The sequence below is a fragment of the Rhinolophus ferrumequinum genome, chromosome 20 (assembly GCF_004115265.2).
Source record: "Rhinolophus ferrumequinum isolate MPI-CBG mRhiFer1 chromosome 20, mRhiFer1_v1.p, whole genome shotgun sequence".
In the NCBI taxonomy this organism is placed as follows: Eukaryota; Metazoa; Chordata; class Mammalia; order Chiroptera; family Rhinolophidae; genus Rhinolophus; species Rhinolophus ferrumequinum.
The window spans coordinates 30,845,193-30,864,030 of record NC_046303.1 but is presented as its reverse complement, the minus strand read 5'-3'; the positions used below and the strand labels follow the sequence as shown (position 1 = coordinate 30,864,030).

Genomic DNA, 18,838 nt, shown 5'->3' with positions numbered 1-18,838 from the left:
CTCTCTCTCTCTGTCTCTCTCTCACATATACACATATATATATATATATATATATGTGTATATATATACACATATATATATATATATATAACCTTATGAGACACACTTCTTTTAGTTTTCGCTTCATGGAAAAGGAAAGACTTTGGCATAAACTACTCCATGATGTCAAACATCCCGATAAAAACTGAAAATGCAAATACTTAGTTCTGCTGATAACACCTAGATAGTTGATAACCTAGAATCAAAACATCGGAATTCTCAACTGGACTTTTCATTATTTACCTAAATTTTTATTGTTGTAGGCACAACACTATTTAGTTAAGTCAAAAAACCACAAAGCTATATTTGTGTGGGCAGATTTGGGGTGCCAATAAATATAATTATATAAAATAAACTACTTTGCAATAATATATTAATTTCTTTGTCATGATAAAGTATGCCAATTTGAAATAAAGTAATTTGATTAAAATGTATGATTATAATTTTGGTATTGATTTCTTCTAGGAAAAATGCTTAATTTAAAAAAGAAAAGAAAAAGTGCTATTAATTCCAATTAATGTTATAATTATTTATCTTATAGTGAATGTAGTAGCAGTGGCTTTCATTTTGATAATTATATATGTAAAAGGCCATGATTAAACTAATTATTATGTAAATAATGTACTTATTCAGGTAGCGTTGGTTTATTAAAAATAGATTTGAAGGATTAATATCTTTTCAAGCCACTTTTTTTTTGAATTGACAAGAAAATACTTATGACTTTTATATATTATGGAGTAGTTGATTAAATGAAAAGAAAACCCTAATATCTAATTTTATAGAAACCAAATTAATATGTGTGTAGTAATTTGCAATATTCAATGAAATTCATATATTCCCATTTTGGTGATAAATGGCCTATGAATATAAACCTTCTGAAACAAGTGCCAGTTTGTATAATTAATCATATTTATGATTCTTCTGTGGTTTCAAACTGTCATCTTCAATAGCGGTTCAGATTTTGAAGCAGTTGCTAATTATAGTGTTAATTTTTTTTTATGGCTGACAAAATTGTGTTTAGTTTTAGAATTTCAAAACTGCTAAATTTTATCTTGAAAAATTACTGCTTAGAACAGTGGCCTCAAATCACAGCTTAGACCAGCCGAGCATGAAGCTGTTTCAATCATCTGAGTCTAGCTTAACACTGGCCTTTGTAGAAATGGGGAGTTATTTGTTTCTTCCAGGAGTATGGGTGTTACTATTGGTATATCTAAAATATAATAGGAAATCCAATATCTGCTCGTTCACGTTTATGTGTAAACATTTACATACCATATAGGTTGGACTTGCAGAGTGAGGGAGTGAATGAATCATTATGTTATACTTTCAAGGAAGCTTACTTAGCATGAATTTTTGAGAATGCCAATTATCAGAACATCTTTTACATTAAAACATACCTTATTTACCGTTTAGAGAATGTAAAAGCTGAACATTACTGAAGAACTATTGCACTTTTACTTTTTTGGCTGGCAGATAAATATTTCTCCTCAAGGCCAGCCAATAGTTTCTCAACGTTTAGATGAAATCTTTTATGTGTGTTTGTCTTAGCATTAAAGACCCTTAGCAAAAAGTGAACATCTTCTGGTGTCCTAAGACCTAGCTACCTTTTTGACTTAGGAGGAAAACAAATCAGTTTGGCAGGCCTCTTTTGGTTAATCACATTCCTTAGTAGAGCTTCTAATCTTTAGAGATTAGAAACATACCGAAAGTCGATACTTAAAATTGTTTTTTTGAATAGGACAACCTGGTCTAGCACTGTACCTGGCACATAACAGGCACTCAAATATTTGAGTGAGTGAATGTTTTACATGTGAAAGCTGAAGGTCAAGGGAAAGCTTAATTGTGTGAAGCAGTCGGAGTGCAAGCTCCACATTGGCTAGATTCATGGACAGGAAGAAATAATCCATTTAGCTATATTTGCATGAAAAAGGACATATAGAAAATATATTTAGAAAAGAGTTCTTGTCCTTCCTTCCGGTCTCTATCCAGTCCCTCTCCCCTCCTGTGCTTTTAAAAGTGAGCAATTGGCCACTAGTGTAACGAAAGCCTAACAGTTGGTTCAAATAGTTATCAAACCACTGGAAAAAATGCTTCCTTTTCATTGTGCTTTTTTTGGACACTGTAGATACGGTAACTCATGAACTACATTATAAAAATACCTCTTTTATGCCCAAACATTCAGTAGGAGGGAATGACATTTCTTTTATTACCTTGGTAAACGTTTTTAAGGTGTTTAGCAATAAGCTTCCTTTCTCTTTGTCAAAACTGCTTAGATGCAGTGGTTGTTAGGAATTTACTAGAAAACCTATAGTTAATAATATCAGGAAGAGACGGGATATATGTTTAGTCAGCTAATATGACAGGTCAGGTTGAGTAGCACATGCTTTTTCATTTCCCTGTCATTTTCTTGATCTTTTGTGTGATGGAAAAAAGTGGTTATTGAAGTTTTAAAAGTTTATTTTCCATTATTGCCCATCAGCCAATGTTTTTAGCATTTTTTTCCATCTTTTGGACAGAGAAATAGATTGTTCCAAATAACAGAAAAAAAATGCTGAAGAGATTTCTGAAGAAAGGAGGGCGACAAAATTTTCATACAAATGTGAACAAGGTCATCTTTAAAACCTTAGTTAATTAACTCCTTCTTCTTTAGCTGTGTGATTTTCTTTTCCCCTCCATAGGTAAAAACTTCAGAATTTTGTCCTGCTTCCTATTATGCTAAATTTTAACAGGAAGAATATTTTTAAATGTTCATTTTTTAAGAATAGTGTTTAAAATTAATTTACTTCAATGGTTGCTGGCTTATTGAAATTGATATAGATCTATATTTGTTACTATTTACTTTTGACTTTTATGTCCTACCTTTATGTCTTTCCTTAATTGGGTGGTAATGGATTTTTTAAAAGTGTTGTTCTAGCAAACATGCCATAAAAGTCAACCACTCATTTAAAGATACAAGGAAGAGATTTTGGCAGAGATCTCAAGCTTCATGGGTTGATGACGGTTCTCTTAGATGGGATATTCAGATAAAAGAAATTCTTTCTTAACCAGAAATAGATATCATTAGACTACTATAAGTTAGCATGCTGCTAAATTTCACAGAAATTTTAGCCACTGACTGGTAATAGCAGATGCTACCGAATGGAGACTAATGTAACTTATACTTTCTGGACACTAACTGCTGTAAATACTAAGTTACCACACAGTATATCTTTTTGTGGTTGAACACTGTAGTATACTTAAGCCCTCTGTATACTGCATTCTGGCTTGGAATTTGGTCCGTGGTTTCATCCATTGTTACCAGTGATGCTTAGACTCTCCCAAGAGTTAAATACAGTCGAGCTGTATTTATATGAAGCGAGTTCCAGCGGCTGTTTCATTGCTTATTACCTCCCACTTTGCTTCCATCTGTGTGTGTGGCAAAGGGAATTGCCCTAAAAAATATAGGCTTCCTCTGAACACAAACGTGTATTTGTATACCAGCAACTCCACAATCTCCTGAATTGGGGTGTCATTAATAATTGTACTTTTAAAAAAGCTTTTAGAGCTTGCAGGGGTTTAGCAGTCATTCTGCCACGGTTTCTGTAAATGCACTAATGAAAAAAAATCAATGCATATTCAAGTGAAAAGGTAATTTGTAAGATACCTTTTTTAATAGAAAACTTTAATTTTTAGGATACTACAGGAGATGAATTGTGTATCTGTTCGGAATCAATTGTTAACATATTCGTCCCAGACTTTTAAAAAATGACTCCATTTAATTGAAAGATTATAAAGATGCTGATGAACCACACATCCATGGAATATTTATCCTAAAGCCTAGAGTCCTACATATTTCAATTGTTTGCCATGCCTAATGTATCTGAGAAACCAAACTGGAATTACCGAATACTTTTCTGTCAATTACCCAAAAAAAATTTTTTTTTAATTAATCTACTTTTATACTAAACAATCCTTGAGATAAGTATTTTTACCATAAAAAAATGCACCATTGGGCTTGTAGGAGTTAACTATAGATAAGGCAGCTATTAAAATCAGCTGTGAGGTACTATAAACCCTTTAAAATTACTAACAAATGAGGGAGGCTTGACTGAAGACTGTTCAAAATGGTTACCCATGTGCTTATAAAAAGGGACACATGAATGATATTTGTGTGTTTAACCCTGGTTATAAAAAGTCATTTGATTTTTATAACAGCATGTTCAGCGGTTGCAAAGCCTTACGACTTGAGTTAAAAATGTAGAACCCCTCTGTAGAAAGGAAATAGATAAAGCTGTATTAGTCATATTTGAAAAATAAAAATATGTATCTATATGTGTACATATTTATATGTGCATATTTACAAGGATATTTAAATTTGATATTTTACATGAACAATGAGAAGTACTGTGACAGAATTTTTCTTGTGATCTGAAAGAATCCTTTCCCCACACCCAGCTCATGAAACTTAGCTATTCTTTAAAGTATGACTATTTAGGAAATCATTTTTGTGGTTTTTAGGAAATCAAATGTGATAAAATATAAGGAATACTTCTTTAAATGTAAAGAAAATGGAAGGAAGAAAAGAGGGAAAGAAGCAAAAATAAAGAAAAAGAAAAAAATTGGAGAAGAGGAGGATAAGAATTAAGAAGGAAAAACATTTCTTCAGGGTTTATAATGTGCCAAGCATTGTACTGAGTTCTTTTTTGTTTTTGTTGTCATATTTAATATTCACAACAGTCCTAAGAGACAGGCCTTAAAATTCCTTTCTCACAAATGAGGAAGTGAAGATCAGAGATGTTAAAACATTAAGGACACACGGCAAATAAGTGGCAGAGCTGGGGGAGCAAGCATGATCTGGCTGATATCTGAGGTGGGAAACGTCAACCCTGGCTCCATTCTCAAAATCTAGTTATTCTGCAATCTGTGCCCCCCTTTAAGAGCACAGAAGCCCAGGCAAGACACCCAGTGGTTATACTGGTAAGTTATTTGGGGAGGAGATGGGGCAGAGGAGAGGAGGCAGATCCATGACCTGGCCTCAGAAGTAGTGGAGAGGGGGAACTAAAATGATCAGTTTTCATTAATTTTTCCACAAGTTCTGCACTTTTGCTTTTTATTAAGATGAACTTTCACCTTCTAAGAATCTGAGAACATTAAAAACAATCTTTAGAATCTTTTAGCAGGTGATTCAAAACACATTCCATGCCATTCTGCCCTGGTATGCTGGCATTTTTTAGAGGGGTGGGGCACCCGATTGCCCCACATGAACAGAACAAAGCGTGAAAGTTATGTGGTCGTTGGCAAATCATTTAGCTCCCTGTACTCTGTTTCCTGCCTGCTAAAGAGAGGTCTGCACCCTGTTTCTTAATGTCTTCACATAGGAAACATCAGAATTAATTCTTAAAGCAAACAAAAACCAAACCACACAAATGTTATAGAATTGTGTGCCACTTAACATATCATTTTTAAGAACATGTTCAATCTGAATGGCAGTTTAAAGAAAAAAAAAGGAAAACTATTCTGTGATGAGCTCATACTCTTTTCTTCACTTAGATCACCATTCTCATCCTCGCCACATCTCTCCTGATAAATGTGTTGGACACCATCATCCCACTTTACCATTGAGGCAATGCTCTTATTAAGTGCCAGGCCATTGCCTGTAACCAAGAGAGCAGGATGTAAGTCTCCTGTCCACATCTGAGGTTCATTTTACCGCCTCCTTATGGCCAAGTTGGTACCTCAGTAACTACTTTTGGCATTGGCTGTTTACAATGATATGATAGGGTCATATCATATCTTTAAAAGGTGGTCACTCTTAAATCTAAGATTTTGTTATCTCTAAGATTTTGTTATCTCAGGAATCAGAACCCTGTGTGTTTTTTGGCCTAAAAATGCTTTATACATTTAGCAAAAAATAAGCAAACAGACACCTATTGGGGGGGCAGGGGATGTACTGGTTACTGTGAACCTCGTATATGAAGCAGTGGGAAATCTGAGTCATCCATGGCCTCGGATGTAGACTTTGGCTGACGAATATGAAGGCAGAAAAATGCACTTTGATTCAGTACAATACTGGACACTTTTTTCGAGCCTTTCCTCATGGTGTTCCCTTGATGGAACTATGGGCTATTTTCTTCATAGTGCTTCTAATAGATTTTTTTTAATTGATTGAAAACAATCATCACCATTAGCAACTTGTGAATATTTTTTCCAATCACGATGTAAATTGCTTATAAATTATTTTAAATTATTATTTTCAGAGGGGAAAAAAAGCTATAGTGATGTCCTAGGTTTAGCCTTTCATGCCTTGATAGAAACTTGAAGGTGTGCTGACGCCATGTCATTAACATGCCATTTGCCTCTCACTACTTGCTTGAAACACAACACATACCGGAAAACGTTGCCGTTGTCACTGTAGACGGTAAATTTGAGACTATTCATATTTTGAATGTAAGTGTAGTTAAAAAACAAAACAAAACAAAAACGATGCCAACATTCACACTTTTTGACCTAAGAAAATATGATAATGAATTTTCATCTGTATTTCATAGTCCTATGCCAAAATGATTCACCACTGCATCTTTAATCCCTACCATAGTGCCTGGCAAATGGTTGGTAGTCAGTCGATACGGATGGAATAAATTGGTATGCTAGTTCCCAAGGAAATGAGAGCAGTCTTTTTCTTTAACTGAGAAACATGAGCAAAGATTTTTCCTACTTAATGATTGAGGTATTACTCGATTAAAAATCTCTGAGAGAAAAGTCTCGGATGCATTTATGCTCCCGAGCCTCCTTTCTAGCAATTTCTAATCAGAGAGAACCAGGTGAGAAGACTCAGGAAGTGCCAAGGGTAAGAAGGACAGTGCTGTCCAAAAAGATGCTGTTTACAGCCAAAGATGTCAAAGGGAAAAAGTGGTCTTGTTTGTTAGGATGCCTGTTTGGTCTTATCTACAAATAATTCAAATGCCAAAAAGCATTACTTTGCGTGTGGAAACCGCCTGCGTGCAAATACACATTCACACATTCATGCTAAGATTGTGCTTACAGCGCTCCCTGACAATGATACTTAATTCTAAATATGGGGCCGTCAGCCATTCACCCTCCAACTCTAACATTACTGCGCTGGGGAAATGAAGCCTCAGGGCACAATAATCACCTTGTGTTATTTTTATAGTCAACTAGATGACAACATGTAATAGGATGAGGTAGGTCAATTTAAGTTTCTAGAAATATCTGTGGTTTTATCATGTTCTACTCTAGAATTGTGTGTGTGTGTGTGTGTGTGTGTGAATCAAAGCAAACTAATATTTCTGTGTTATTTATGATATTCTAGAGAGGAAAATACTTGACAGAACAGGGTTTAAAAACAAAAACAAAAAAAACTTGTAATATTTTTCCAAACTAAGTAAAACTTTCACACATCAAAAAGAGGACATGTTAGAATAGTATAAAACCTTTTGTGAGGGATAATCTATATTTTTAAGGATGAATGTTTGGTATTATAGTACCACTATTCCCACCCTTCCCACCCCACAGAAAAGGTCAAATGTCGTTCCACTGTAGGGTTTTTTGTTCACCACAAACATTTAAATTTAATAAAATTCATTTTTGAAAAGTTAGATGTGCAACTTTTCAACTGAGAATCTGAGTATAAATGATACTCAGTTGTGTCCCAAACTGTGTCTGGGTGCATATTCAAATCTTTGTTTCATAACCTTTACTGGTGTTGTTTCTTAACAGTCTTGCCATTGCTACTATATGAAACTATAAACATAGTTACCTATTTTCTTTAGTATATAGTTTCTAGATATTGCTATCAGCAAAACATTACATAGGGCATCATATGTTAACTTAAATTTGTACCATTATAACCAATTATATAGTATTATGTTTAAGAGCCAAGCTCCCAGAGTATATTGATCTTTATGAACAATGTACTATGTGTTATTAGCGAGATCTGCCTGTTCCCAATATTTAAAGTTATATGAAGTTATGAGGTGCTTTAGCTTTAGCTTGTTTCTCACCTTATATGAGAAAAAGTTATAAATATGTTATCATTATTAGCTTTTTCTCTCTTCTTGGGCTTTGGTTTTGTGGTTCTTGATGGAAGGACGTGGTCAGGAGTTGGAGGAGAGAAAATAAATAGGGGACCTATTCTTTCATATAAATATGATACCAACCCTTTGCTGCTTATGTTTTCTGTTAGCTCTCCTGTATCATTTATTTTGAGGGCTTCATTTCCCCAGTGCAGTATTTTCTAAAATTAAAGAGAAAAATGAAGAATCATGGCACCTAGGAAAAGAGCTCAAAGAAGAGAAAATGGACTGAACAAAGGGATAACAGTGTTATTCAATACTATTGTGAACTTATGTCATTGCCTAAAAATAAATTTGGATTCATTTCAGTAAGTAGGAAAGTATTTAACCATTCAAAAACTCATTCATATGACTAAATGAGCATTATTAGTACTGCATTTCTCAAACGAAGTAGAAGTTACTTCCTCCACCTGTACATAATTTCCAGAATTATATTCTTGAAACATTTAACGTTAGTGCTAGAACACTAATTGAAAAACATAGTTCGTAAATGATGATATCACTCTCCAGTAAGTTGTCTTGGACAGATAGTATCTGAGAATGTCATCCATGTAATGAAAATGTAAAGTTCTAATCGTTTGGCTCTATTTATAGTGGGTACTTGGTCAGCTGTGGAAGTGATCTCAAAGCTTAGATTTATATGCTTCCTCTTTTTATTTTTAAAAATGCCTGTTGATTGAGACAAATGTGTGTTATTAATGTTTATAGACTATGAGGATAGTATGTGTAACACTAGTATCTATATGGATGCATCACACCGTCTTATAAGGTAATCCTCCAAGGAGATGGCTCTGAAAATCATTTTGGCTTCTACTTGATCCTGCTTCTCACCTTCAAGTACTGATCTGTTCTATTTCAAATATTTGCATGGTCTCTTTAACCAATTCGTTTTTGGATGCTATGAAGAGCAATTGTGATCCTTTAAATCAGCCAGCAAAAATTCATCCCTACAATTTGTAGTGGGTGGGGTTAATTTTCTCCTCACTGAGTTTTGCACAGAAGAAGATATTATTTGGGAAGTTTTATAAATCCCCTTTGTTTTGGCGAATCGGTATGGCATGCTGGCTAAGGATGTAAATCCTGGAGTCAGATGACACTGGCACTAACAGTGCTGGCTATGTAACCTCGGTAAGATAATTTCATCTTTCTGTTTCTTGATTTCTTCTTCTGTAAAATGAAACACTAATATTACCCTACATTGGATTGTTGTAAGGAATAAGTTAATACGTGTATAGTTCTTAGAACAGAATTCTTGGTAAATTTTAGCTACTGTTACTATTATTCATAGGTGTCATCAACTAAGATCTTGCCAGAAAAGCCAACACCTTATTTCACAGTAGTAAGATTTCTTTGTATCTGTAAGCTAGACTTTTGTCATGTATGTACGTGGGCTCATTCGCAGCACTTTTAAAAAAGGATCAGTGGCAATGACTCAGACGATGCCACAGTTATTTCAAAATCCCAGTCAGTGGTGCAGTTCGTATTTGCTGTGTTTACTCTAAGTCTGGTTTGCTGATGATGAATTTTCATTACTGAAAGTGTTTTAACGTGGCTACTTTGCATAATTGTATAGTTTACATACGTTTTTAAAGTTTTTCAAAAAATTCCTTGAGTAATTTCGCTGCTGAGAGCAACAGAATTCCTTTAAGTTGTCCGTTTCAGAGCACCACTCAGGGATCTAACTGATTCAAGGAAGAAGAATATCTGGTTTCCTTTACATTCCAAGGGAAATGTCAGCTTCAGGAGAAACAGTCATGCTAGCTTCCAGGCTTTCAGACATAAAAGATATCTTGTTCACCATTTTCCATTAATTTTCTTTGCAGCTTGCAGTTCCCCACAATGATGAGTGGGCCCGCTTTGCGAGGACACTTGTGGAGATCCGTGCTAACCGCGCTGACAGTGAGGAGGAGGGCACCGTGGAGCTGTCTGCCTAGGGGAAGTGAGCCGCCCCCTCCCCGACCCCCGCCTTCGCCCTCTGAGCTCAGCGTCTGCAGTCATCAATTCCACTCGTACTCAGTGTCCATTCAGTATCAGTATTGCCGTGACATTTTGGGTCCCATATTGTGCCAGCTTTGCTCCAAATATTCTAAATATATCCCACCCTACTCTCCAGTAACCTGAAATTCACCAGAGCGTTTCTATCTTTATATGTCTGTCTCAAAATAAGGGGCGGGGGGACCTTTACGGGTTTAGTTGTTGCCTTTTAACTACTTAGTAGCTGTATTTAATAGCTGGAAACCTCTGGTTAAATTTGTGCTTACATGCACTTCTGGCATAGTCCTATTAAATCCATATGAAGCCAGATATGATTAGGTGCAGATGTGGTGTGCTTCATGATATGGTGCAGGGCCAAAGACTTGAGATGTGGTGTTTTACATGGTGACTCACATTATGAATGGATTTACTAGAAGAACATTGCTGCTCCTTATTTATTGTGGTGTGCTGCATGGAACATATTTATTTGAAAGCATTAAAATAAATGATCCTAGAGCATGTGCATAATGAGAGGACTGTATTGTCTCTGCTGCTGTTGAGGTTACATTAAGTTCCAAATAACAATTACAGTATGCCGGTTCCACTGAGGACAAGAAATCTTTAGAAGTGTGTTGCAGTGAACAGAATGAATTTTAATGCCTATTATTTCTAGGTACTTTAACAATATTTCAAATATAGTTGACCATTGATACTTGTCATTCAAGCTAACAGAGCCTGACAAAAGTCTGTGGTTCCTAAATATGACACCAGTATTGCCAATAAAATGTTCCAAACCAGGTCTGCATCAGCGTGAATAAATCTTCTACTTGGGGAAAGCCTGATTAGAATTCTGTTGTGACAAGGGAGTGAGTGGGGGAGATACGTTAGGGCCACGTGAAAGATCGATAATGAATTTGCAGGCAGCCAACCTGGCTGGACTCAACCCAAGGCTCTGTTTTTATTTTTATGAGGGAACGTGTGTGGTTTTTTGGAAAGCTTGCCTTTATCTCCTTGACCAGAGCCACTCGTGCCCAAAAACTATCTCAAATTTTGGAGTAAGAAAAACAGGTTAAGATGTACAAATACCAAATGTTCTACGCATTTTATTTTTTTTCTTTTTTATTTAGACCAGAAAAATTATATGTTTATTACTATTGGACTAGGGAATATGTCTATAAACAACTTTAATGAAATTTTTTTTTTCAAAATGTCACTTCATGCCTAGAGAGAATTAAAATAAATATTGGTTGAGTCGTGAAAACCATTTGAAGACAGGCTTTCAGCTTTTTAGGAAGAGAATTTCCATGGTGCTTTGTTGGTAATTCTTGAGCTACGAGATTTCTTTTATTTTTGAGATAATAATATGCTTTTCTGTAAGTACCCTATGGTATATCGATATTGAAATTCTTTATCAACAGAAATTAAATTTTTAAAGATAAAATATGAGTTTCTTAAATAGGTTTAAAAACAATTTAATAAAAGGTACTGTGGGAAAAAAAGTTTCTCAAGCATACACTAAAGGACGAAGAAAAAAATCAATAACCTATAAATTGCTGTTATGGACCAAATTCTAAATGATTCAATGAACAAAGACTGTGAAAAGTACAAGGGCCAGAGTCACTTGTGGTAAGCTCATGAAGAATTACAAGAGTTTATATTTTTATATTCCATGGTACTGGAAGTGTCAATGGTGGGGAAAATGTGGTATGGAACTTATTATGGCAAGCCCCAGTAGGGAAATTACAGCAGTGGCCCATGGGGTTCTAAAGGAAGGCAATGCCATCGGGAGCAAAGGACTATGGGATTTTTGAGAAACAGTTCCTGGCATGTTACTGAGTCCAAGTAGAAATAGAGCTCTTCACTGTGGGATATGAAGATACCAGGCATCCAAAAAGCCCGTTATAAGCTGAGTCCCGTGAGCCTCAGTTGGACATATCCAGCAGAAACTCCTTGTAAAATGGAGATACATCCAAGCAGAACCAGAGGGCATGAGTAAGTACCATGAATAAGTAACTCAGAAACCCAATGTCACCCAACAGGATTTTATCAGCCCTTTTCCATGCTTGTCTACATGGTCACATGTGCAGAGGGTGGGTTCTGTATGATCAGCTGAAAAAGGAGGAAAAGTTTAGAGCTTGGTTTACATACGGGTTGGCTCAGATAGTGGGTGAAAATTAAGCATAGATGACAACTGCATTATCAAGGGTGACCTTGAAAGATAGTAAAGAGAGGAAACTTTCCAATAGAGCTGTGCATTGTGCATCTAATCATCTGCTTTGTGTGGAAGGAGAGTAGTTGTAAGTAAGTACATATAGATATTACCGTCCTAGTCCAAGCCATCATCATTTCTCTCATGAATTCTTGGAATAATCTAACTTATCTTTCTGCTTCCACCTTTTTAAAAAAATTTTATTGGGGAGTATTGGGGGACAGTGTGCTTCTCCAGGGCCCATCAGCTCCAAATGGTTGTCCTTCAATCTAGCTGTGGAGGGCGCAGCCCAGCTCCAAATCCAGTCGCCGTTCTCAATCTTTAGTTGCAGGGGGTGCAGCCCACCATCCCATGCGGGAATTGAACTGGCAACCTTGCTGTTGAGAGCTCCTGCTCTAACCAACTGAGCCATCCAGCCACCCCTCCGGAAGCTCAGTGGCAGCTTGCTGTCTCCAATCCAGCCATGGAGGGTGCAGCTCACTGGCCCATGTGGGAACCGAAGGCAACCTGCCATTCAGAACTCGGCGCCAACCAACTCAGCCATCTGGCCATCCCCTCTGCTTCCACCTTTGACCTCTTCAGTATCTTCTCAGTATAGCCACTTGAGTGATGCTTTTACAACCTTGAACTCCTGAGCTCAAAACACCAATGGTTTTCACTTGCAGTAAAAGTCAAAATCCTTATAGTGGCCCATGGGCCCTATATGATTTGTGTCTAACTTTCCCTCTGATCTTATACCCAATTACTCTAATCTTTACCAATCCGTTTAAAGTACTCCAGTCTCACTCTTCCTTTGACACCAAGCACATCCAGTCATAGGTCCTTTGTATAGTTGTTCCTTCTGTCTAGAATGCTGAAAGCACTGAGTTTATAATCCCTAATGCACATATTTCAAAATTCCACTGTTTAATTAAGGTCATTCTTCTGACTGACTGATTTTTCAACTAACTTTATCTGTGAAAGTAACAGGTTTCGTAAAGGCCTAATGTCAATGTCGATATGAAGAAGCCATGATTTAAAATATCAACAACTGGAGATGAGCTTACAAGCAGCTGGTGTTCCCTATCTTAGAGAAAGCACTGAGAAAGAGGATTAAAAATTGTCAGTAAAATTAAAATGAGAAAAAGTATGTTTTTGTATTTTTATTGAGGTATAATTTACATACAATAAAATGCACTTAAGTGTTTGGTTCAACAAGTTTTAATAATTATGTACACTCAGGTGACTACCAGACAAAACAAGATACAGAACATATTAATAAGCACAGAAAATTCTTTCACAGCCCTTTCTGGCAATCATTGTTTTGATTTTTGTCGACATAGATTAGTTTTGCCTGTGCTATTCCTAAACTTCATATACGTGAAATCATACATCTTATTTTATGCCTGGATTATTCTGCTCAATATAATTTTTGACAGTCATTCATGTGCTAAATGTTTCAGTAATATGTTACTTTTTATTACTGACTAGTATCCAATTTGTTTATTCATTCACCAGTTGATGAACATTAGTGTGGTTTTCAGTTTTAGGCTTCTTTTTTGTATAATGTTGCCATGAATTGTCTTGTACAGTTCTTTTTGTAGGCATATGTTTTCTTGGATAAATAGTGATTAGAATTTCTGGGTCACGTGGTAATTCTATATTTAACTTTATAAGAAACGGCAATAGAGTTCTGCAAAACTGGTAGTACCATTTTACGTTTCCACCAATAAAGCATCAGAGTTGCAGTTGTTCCACAGCTTCTCCAGTGGCTGGTATTATTGGTCTTAGTCATTTTAGCCATTTTGGTGAGTGAGTATGAAACAACATGTGGCTCTGGTTTTAGTTTCATGTATTTGATGTCTAATGAATTTAAGCACCTTTTCAAGTGCTTATTGGCCTTTTTTATGTCTTATCTTCTGTGAAATAGCTGTTCAACTGTTTCAGCCACTTTTAAAAATTGGATTTCTTACTTTTTATTACTAATTTAAAGAAGTTCTTTATATATTCTAGATATAAGTCTTTTGTCAGATATATGTGTTGCAAATATTTTTCCAGTCTGTGACTTGGAACTTCATTTCCTTAATGAAATATTTTGATATAAAGAATTTTTAAATTTTGAAGTCCAACTTACCTATATTTATCTTTTATGCTTAGTGCTTTATGGTTCTTTCTAGTAAACTGTTGTCTACCACATGTCATAAAGATGCTACCTTATGTTTTCTTCTGGACATTTTGTTGTTTTAACTTATACATTTAGGCCTATGATGAATCTTAAATTAATTTTTGTGTGTGGAATGAGGTAGTGGTCAAAACTGGTATATTTTTTTAAAACTATGGATATTTAGCAGTTTTTGCAATATTTGCTGAAAAAGTTATTCTCTTTAAATTGAATTAGCATCATTGGGAAGAAGTCAATTGACAATATACATATAGGTATGTCTATATACCACTGTTCTATTTCATTGAGCAATTAATTTGTCCTTATACAATACTACATTGTCTTGATTACTGTAGCTTTTACTAAGTTGTGAAATCAGGTAGTGTAAGTTTTTCAACTTTGTTATTCATTTTGAAAGATTGTTTTAGTTATTCTAGGTCTTTTGTGTTTCCCTATGAATTTTAGAATTATTTTGACATTCTTAAAAGAAAACCGTACTGCTTGGATTTCAATTGGAATTTCATTTAATCTACATACCAATTTGGGAACATAGACATCTTAACAATTTTGAATCTTTCAATATGTGAACAGCATATATCTTTTCATTTATGTAACCTTTAATTTATCTCACTGTTTTTAGTGTATAAGTTGTATATCCTTTTTTTTAGATTTATTCCTAGATATTTCATTTTTATTCTATTGTAAATGTTATTATTTTAAAATTTTATTTTCAAAATGTTTTTGCTAGTTTCAGAAATAAAATTTATTTTGTATGTTGACCTAATATTTTGTAACCTTGCTACATATGGAGATTCTTGAATGTGTAGATTAATGATTTTTATCAAAGTTGGGAAGTTTTCAGCCATTATTTCTTCAGGTATTCTTTCTGTCTCCTCTCCTAGAACTCCCATTATGTATATAATGGTGTCCCACGGGTCTCTCTCAATTTTCTCCCTTGTGTTTCCTTTTTGTTCTTCAGACTGCATAATTTCACTTGACCCTTTTTCATGTTTGTTTATTCTTTTTTTTTTTTTTAAAGATTTTTATTGGGGAAGGGGAACAAGACTTTACTGGGGAACAGTGTGTACTTCCAGGACTTTTTTTTTTCCAAGTCAAGTTGTCCTTTCAATCTTAGTTGTGGAGGGCGCAGTTCAGCTACAGATCCAGTTGCCGTTGCTAGTTGCAGGGGGCACAGCCCACCATCCCTTGCGGGATGCAAGGAATCGAACTGGCAACCTTGTGGTTAAGAGCCCTGGCTCCAACCAACTGAGCCATCCGGGAGGCAGTTCAGCTCAACGTGCCATGTTCAATCTTAGTTGCAGGGGGTGGAGCCCACCATCCCTTGTGAGACTCGAGAAGTTGAACTGGCAACCTTGTGGTTGAGAGCCCACTGGCCCATGTGGGAATCGAACCGGCAGCCTTCAGAGTTAGGAGCATGGAGCTCCAACCACCTGAGCCACCGGTCCGGCCCAGTTTGTTTATTCTTTCTTCTGCGTATTCAAATGTGCTGTTGCACTAGGGAAATTTTTATTTCAGTTATTGTGCTTTTCAACTCTAAAATTTCTATTTGGATTTTTTTTTAAAAAGTCTAACTATTGATATGCTGTATTCGGTAAGACATCATTCTCATACGTCCTTTTAGTTCTTTAGACATGGCTTCCTTGAGTATATTTATAATAGCTGATTTAAAGTCTTTGTCTATCCAATATCTGGGCTTTTTCAGGCACAGTTTGTATTCATTTTTTTCCCTATGTATATGCTGTACTTTGTTGTTTCTTTGCACTTTTTTGTTGTTGTTGAAAGCTGGGTATTGTAATATACCCAGTAATTGTAACATTAATTGGTACTCAGTACTTGTAATATTGTAGTGTGCAACTCAGGAAATCAGATTTTCTCTCCTGCTCAAGATTTCTTGTTTCTGCTGATTGTAATAGTTGTTTATTTAATGAATTCTCTGAACTAATTCTGTACAATCTGTATTCTATGTCACGGGGAACCCCTGAAATATCTGTTAATTTGATGTTTAGGTAATGATCAGAGATTTTCTTATATGCCTGGAACCAAAAAACACAACATGTATGTGTTGAGATGCACTTTCACCACTCAGCCAGGCAGTTTGCAACTCTACATTGGCCCTCACTTCCTGTTTTTGCAGAGCCTCAAGTTCCACAGGAGTTAAGAGCTTAGGGTCTTCACAAATCTTTCCTAAGCATGTGCCCAGATCTGCGTATGTGTGTGTGTGTTCTTCCAGAGTCCCAGGAATATGCAGAGTTATTCAAAGCCCTTACAGACATTTCATTCTCTAGCTTGTCCGCTCAAGTGTTTGGTTAATCTATTATATGTGCACTACCTGTTACTTATTACCTCGGAGAGCAGCAACTAAGATAATGGCCTGTGAATGTTTTTGACAAATGCCCCTCAGGAAGCAGTTATTATACTACCATGCCAGCTCCAGGCGTTAGGTAAAATAAACACAGGCATTCTGTGATAGTCTACTAGGGAGGGAATAGATAGGTCAGAACAAATAATTAGAATTATTTGTGAATGAGGTACTTCATGCTTCCTGCAGTACCAGGAATGTGAGCTTTTATTTTCAGAGCTAGTGCTGGACTAAGGATGGGGGATGGGACTAAGGTAAATTAAAATACTACACAGTTCACTATTCTTTCTGAGAAGCGGCATTTTTCTTCAGTCAGTGTTCCCCTGGTTGCTATAAGCTTTACATTAATTCTCAGAATTCAAGAACAAGTATTGATTTTGACCATTTTGGCCTGTTTGTTATTGCTTTTATGGAGAGGGAGAATATGGAGTTTCTTACTTTGCCATTTTGCTCTTATCATTCCCACCATTTTACTTGTAATCTCTCTGTGTCTTTATATTTAAAGTGTGTTTCTTGTAAACAGCTTAAAGTAGGATCTTTTTTTCTTTTACTCAACCTGACCGTCTCTGCCTTTTAACTGGAAGGATTAGTCCATACACAGTTAATATAATTTTTGGCATGGTTGAATTTTTTTTTATATTGATATTTGTGTTTTATTGATCCCATGTATTCTTTGTTCTTCTGTTCATTCTCTCCTGCCTTTTTTTTGTCAAGTAATTTTTAGTATTATATTAGATTTCATTTGTTGACCTCTATTATTTTTAGTGATTTCACAGTCAAATAATATGCATGTTTAACTAATTACAGACTACCTTCAAATGATGTTATATTACTTCCCACAAACAAAATAGGTAATAATAATTCATTTACCCTCTGTCTCTCCTTTGTTCCCTTAGTGTCAGCTATTTTATTTCTGTATTGCTATAAATCCCCCAAAACACAATATTATTTTTGCTTCAGTGAATAGTCTTTTGAGTATTAAAGTTATTTATAAAATGAAGATAAGTTTTAAAAGTTTAAAAAAACAAATGTTTACCCATGTTTTTCACTTCTGGTTCTCTTCATTTCTTTCTAGCACTCTGAGCTTTCCAGCTAGTGTCATCTCTGTTCAGCCAGTGAAATTCTTTTGGCATATCCAGTAGTGAGATTCTGCAGGGGACTAATTTCCTCAGTTTTTGTATGTCTAAATATGTCTTTATTTCGCTTTTATTTGTAAAGCATAATTTTGGGGTATATAGAATTCTAGCTTCACAGTTTTTTCTTCTTTAAGCATGTTTTCTAAAATCATGTCTTATCTAAGATGCCTTGGCATAATCCAAAGTCACAAAGACTTTCTTTTATGTTTTCTTATTAAAACTACATGTGTGATCCATTTTGAGTTAATTTTGTGTATGATGTGGTTGTGAATTAAGACTAATTTTTATGTATATGCATATCTAATTTTCCAGCAACATTTATAGAAAAGACTGTTTCTCCATTGACACACCATGACATCTCTATTGAAAATCAATTGACTACATACATGTGGGCCTATTTCTGGACTCTATTTTGTTCCATTTTGTCTTGAATAATAGTAGTCTTTTTTGTTAATGTTATTGTTAGTAGAATATTTTTAAATTTTATTTTCAGATATTGTCGATAGTAAATAGAAATATAGTGGATTTTTATATATTGACTTTGTATCCTGTGGTATTGCTAAATCCATTCACTGCTTGTAGTAGTTATTTTGTAGGTTTCTTAGAATTTTCTACATAAACAGTTATTGCATATGCAATTAGAGACGGTTTTACTTTTTTTTCTCCAATCTTTTTGTTTTTAATCTTATTGCACTTACCAGGACATCGAGTCTTTCACATAAAGTATGATATTAGCTATAGGTTCTTCATAGATGTCTTTTAACAGATTAGGTTTCCTTTTATTCCTGGTTTGTGAGATTTTTTTAAAAATGAGTGTTAAATTTTGGCAAATGCTTTTTCTGAATCTAAATAATCATGATTTTTTAAAAATTAGTGTACTACATTATT

The 18,838-nt window shown here is 35.2% G+C and overlaps 1 protein-coding gene across 9 annotated transcripts in view; it reads left to right on the top strand.

Annotated features, from left to right (window-relative positions):
* The window catches only part of DYNC1I1 (dynein cytoplasmic 1 intermediate chain 1), a 295,576-nt gene extending 284,692 nt beyond the window's left edge, over positions 1 to 10,884 (top strand). For 8 of the 9 annotated variants that reach the window (XM_033088736.1, XM_033088734.1, XM_033088729.1 and 5 more), the window contains one exon: positions 9,935 to 10,882. In XM_033088736.1, the coding sequence (XP_032944627.1) occupies positions 9,935 to 10,045 (111 nt within the window). In that variant the 3' untranslated portion in view covers positions 10,046 to 10,882. Of the gene's footprint in view, positions 1 to 9,934 lie in introns of all 9 variants that reach the window. The other variant, XM_033088732.1, reaches the window with a different exon arrangement.
* Positions 10,885 to 18,838: the final 7,954 nt, after the last annotated feature.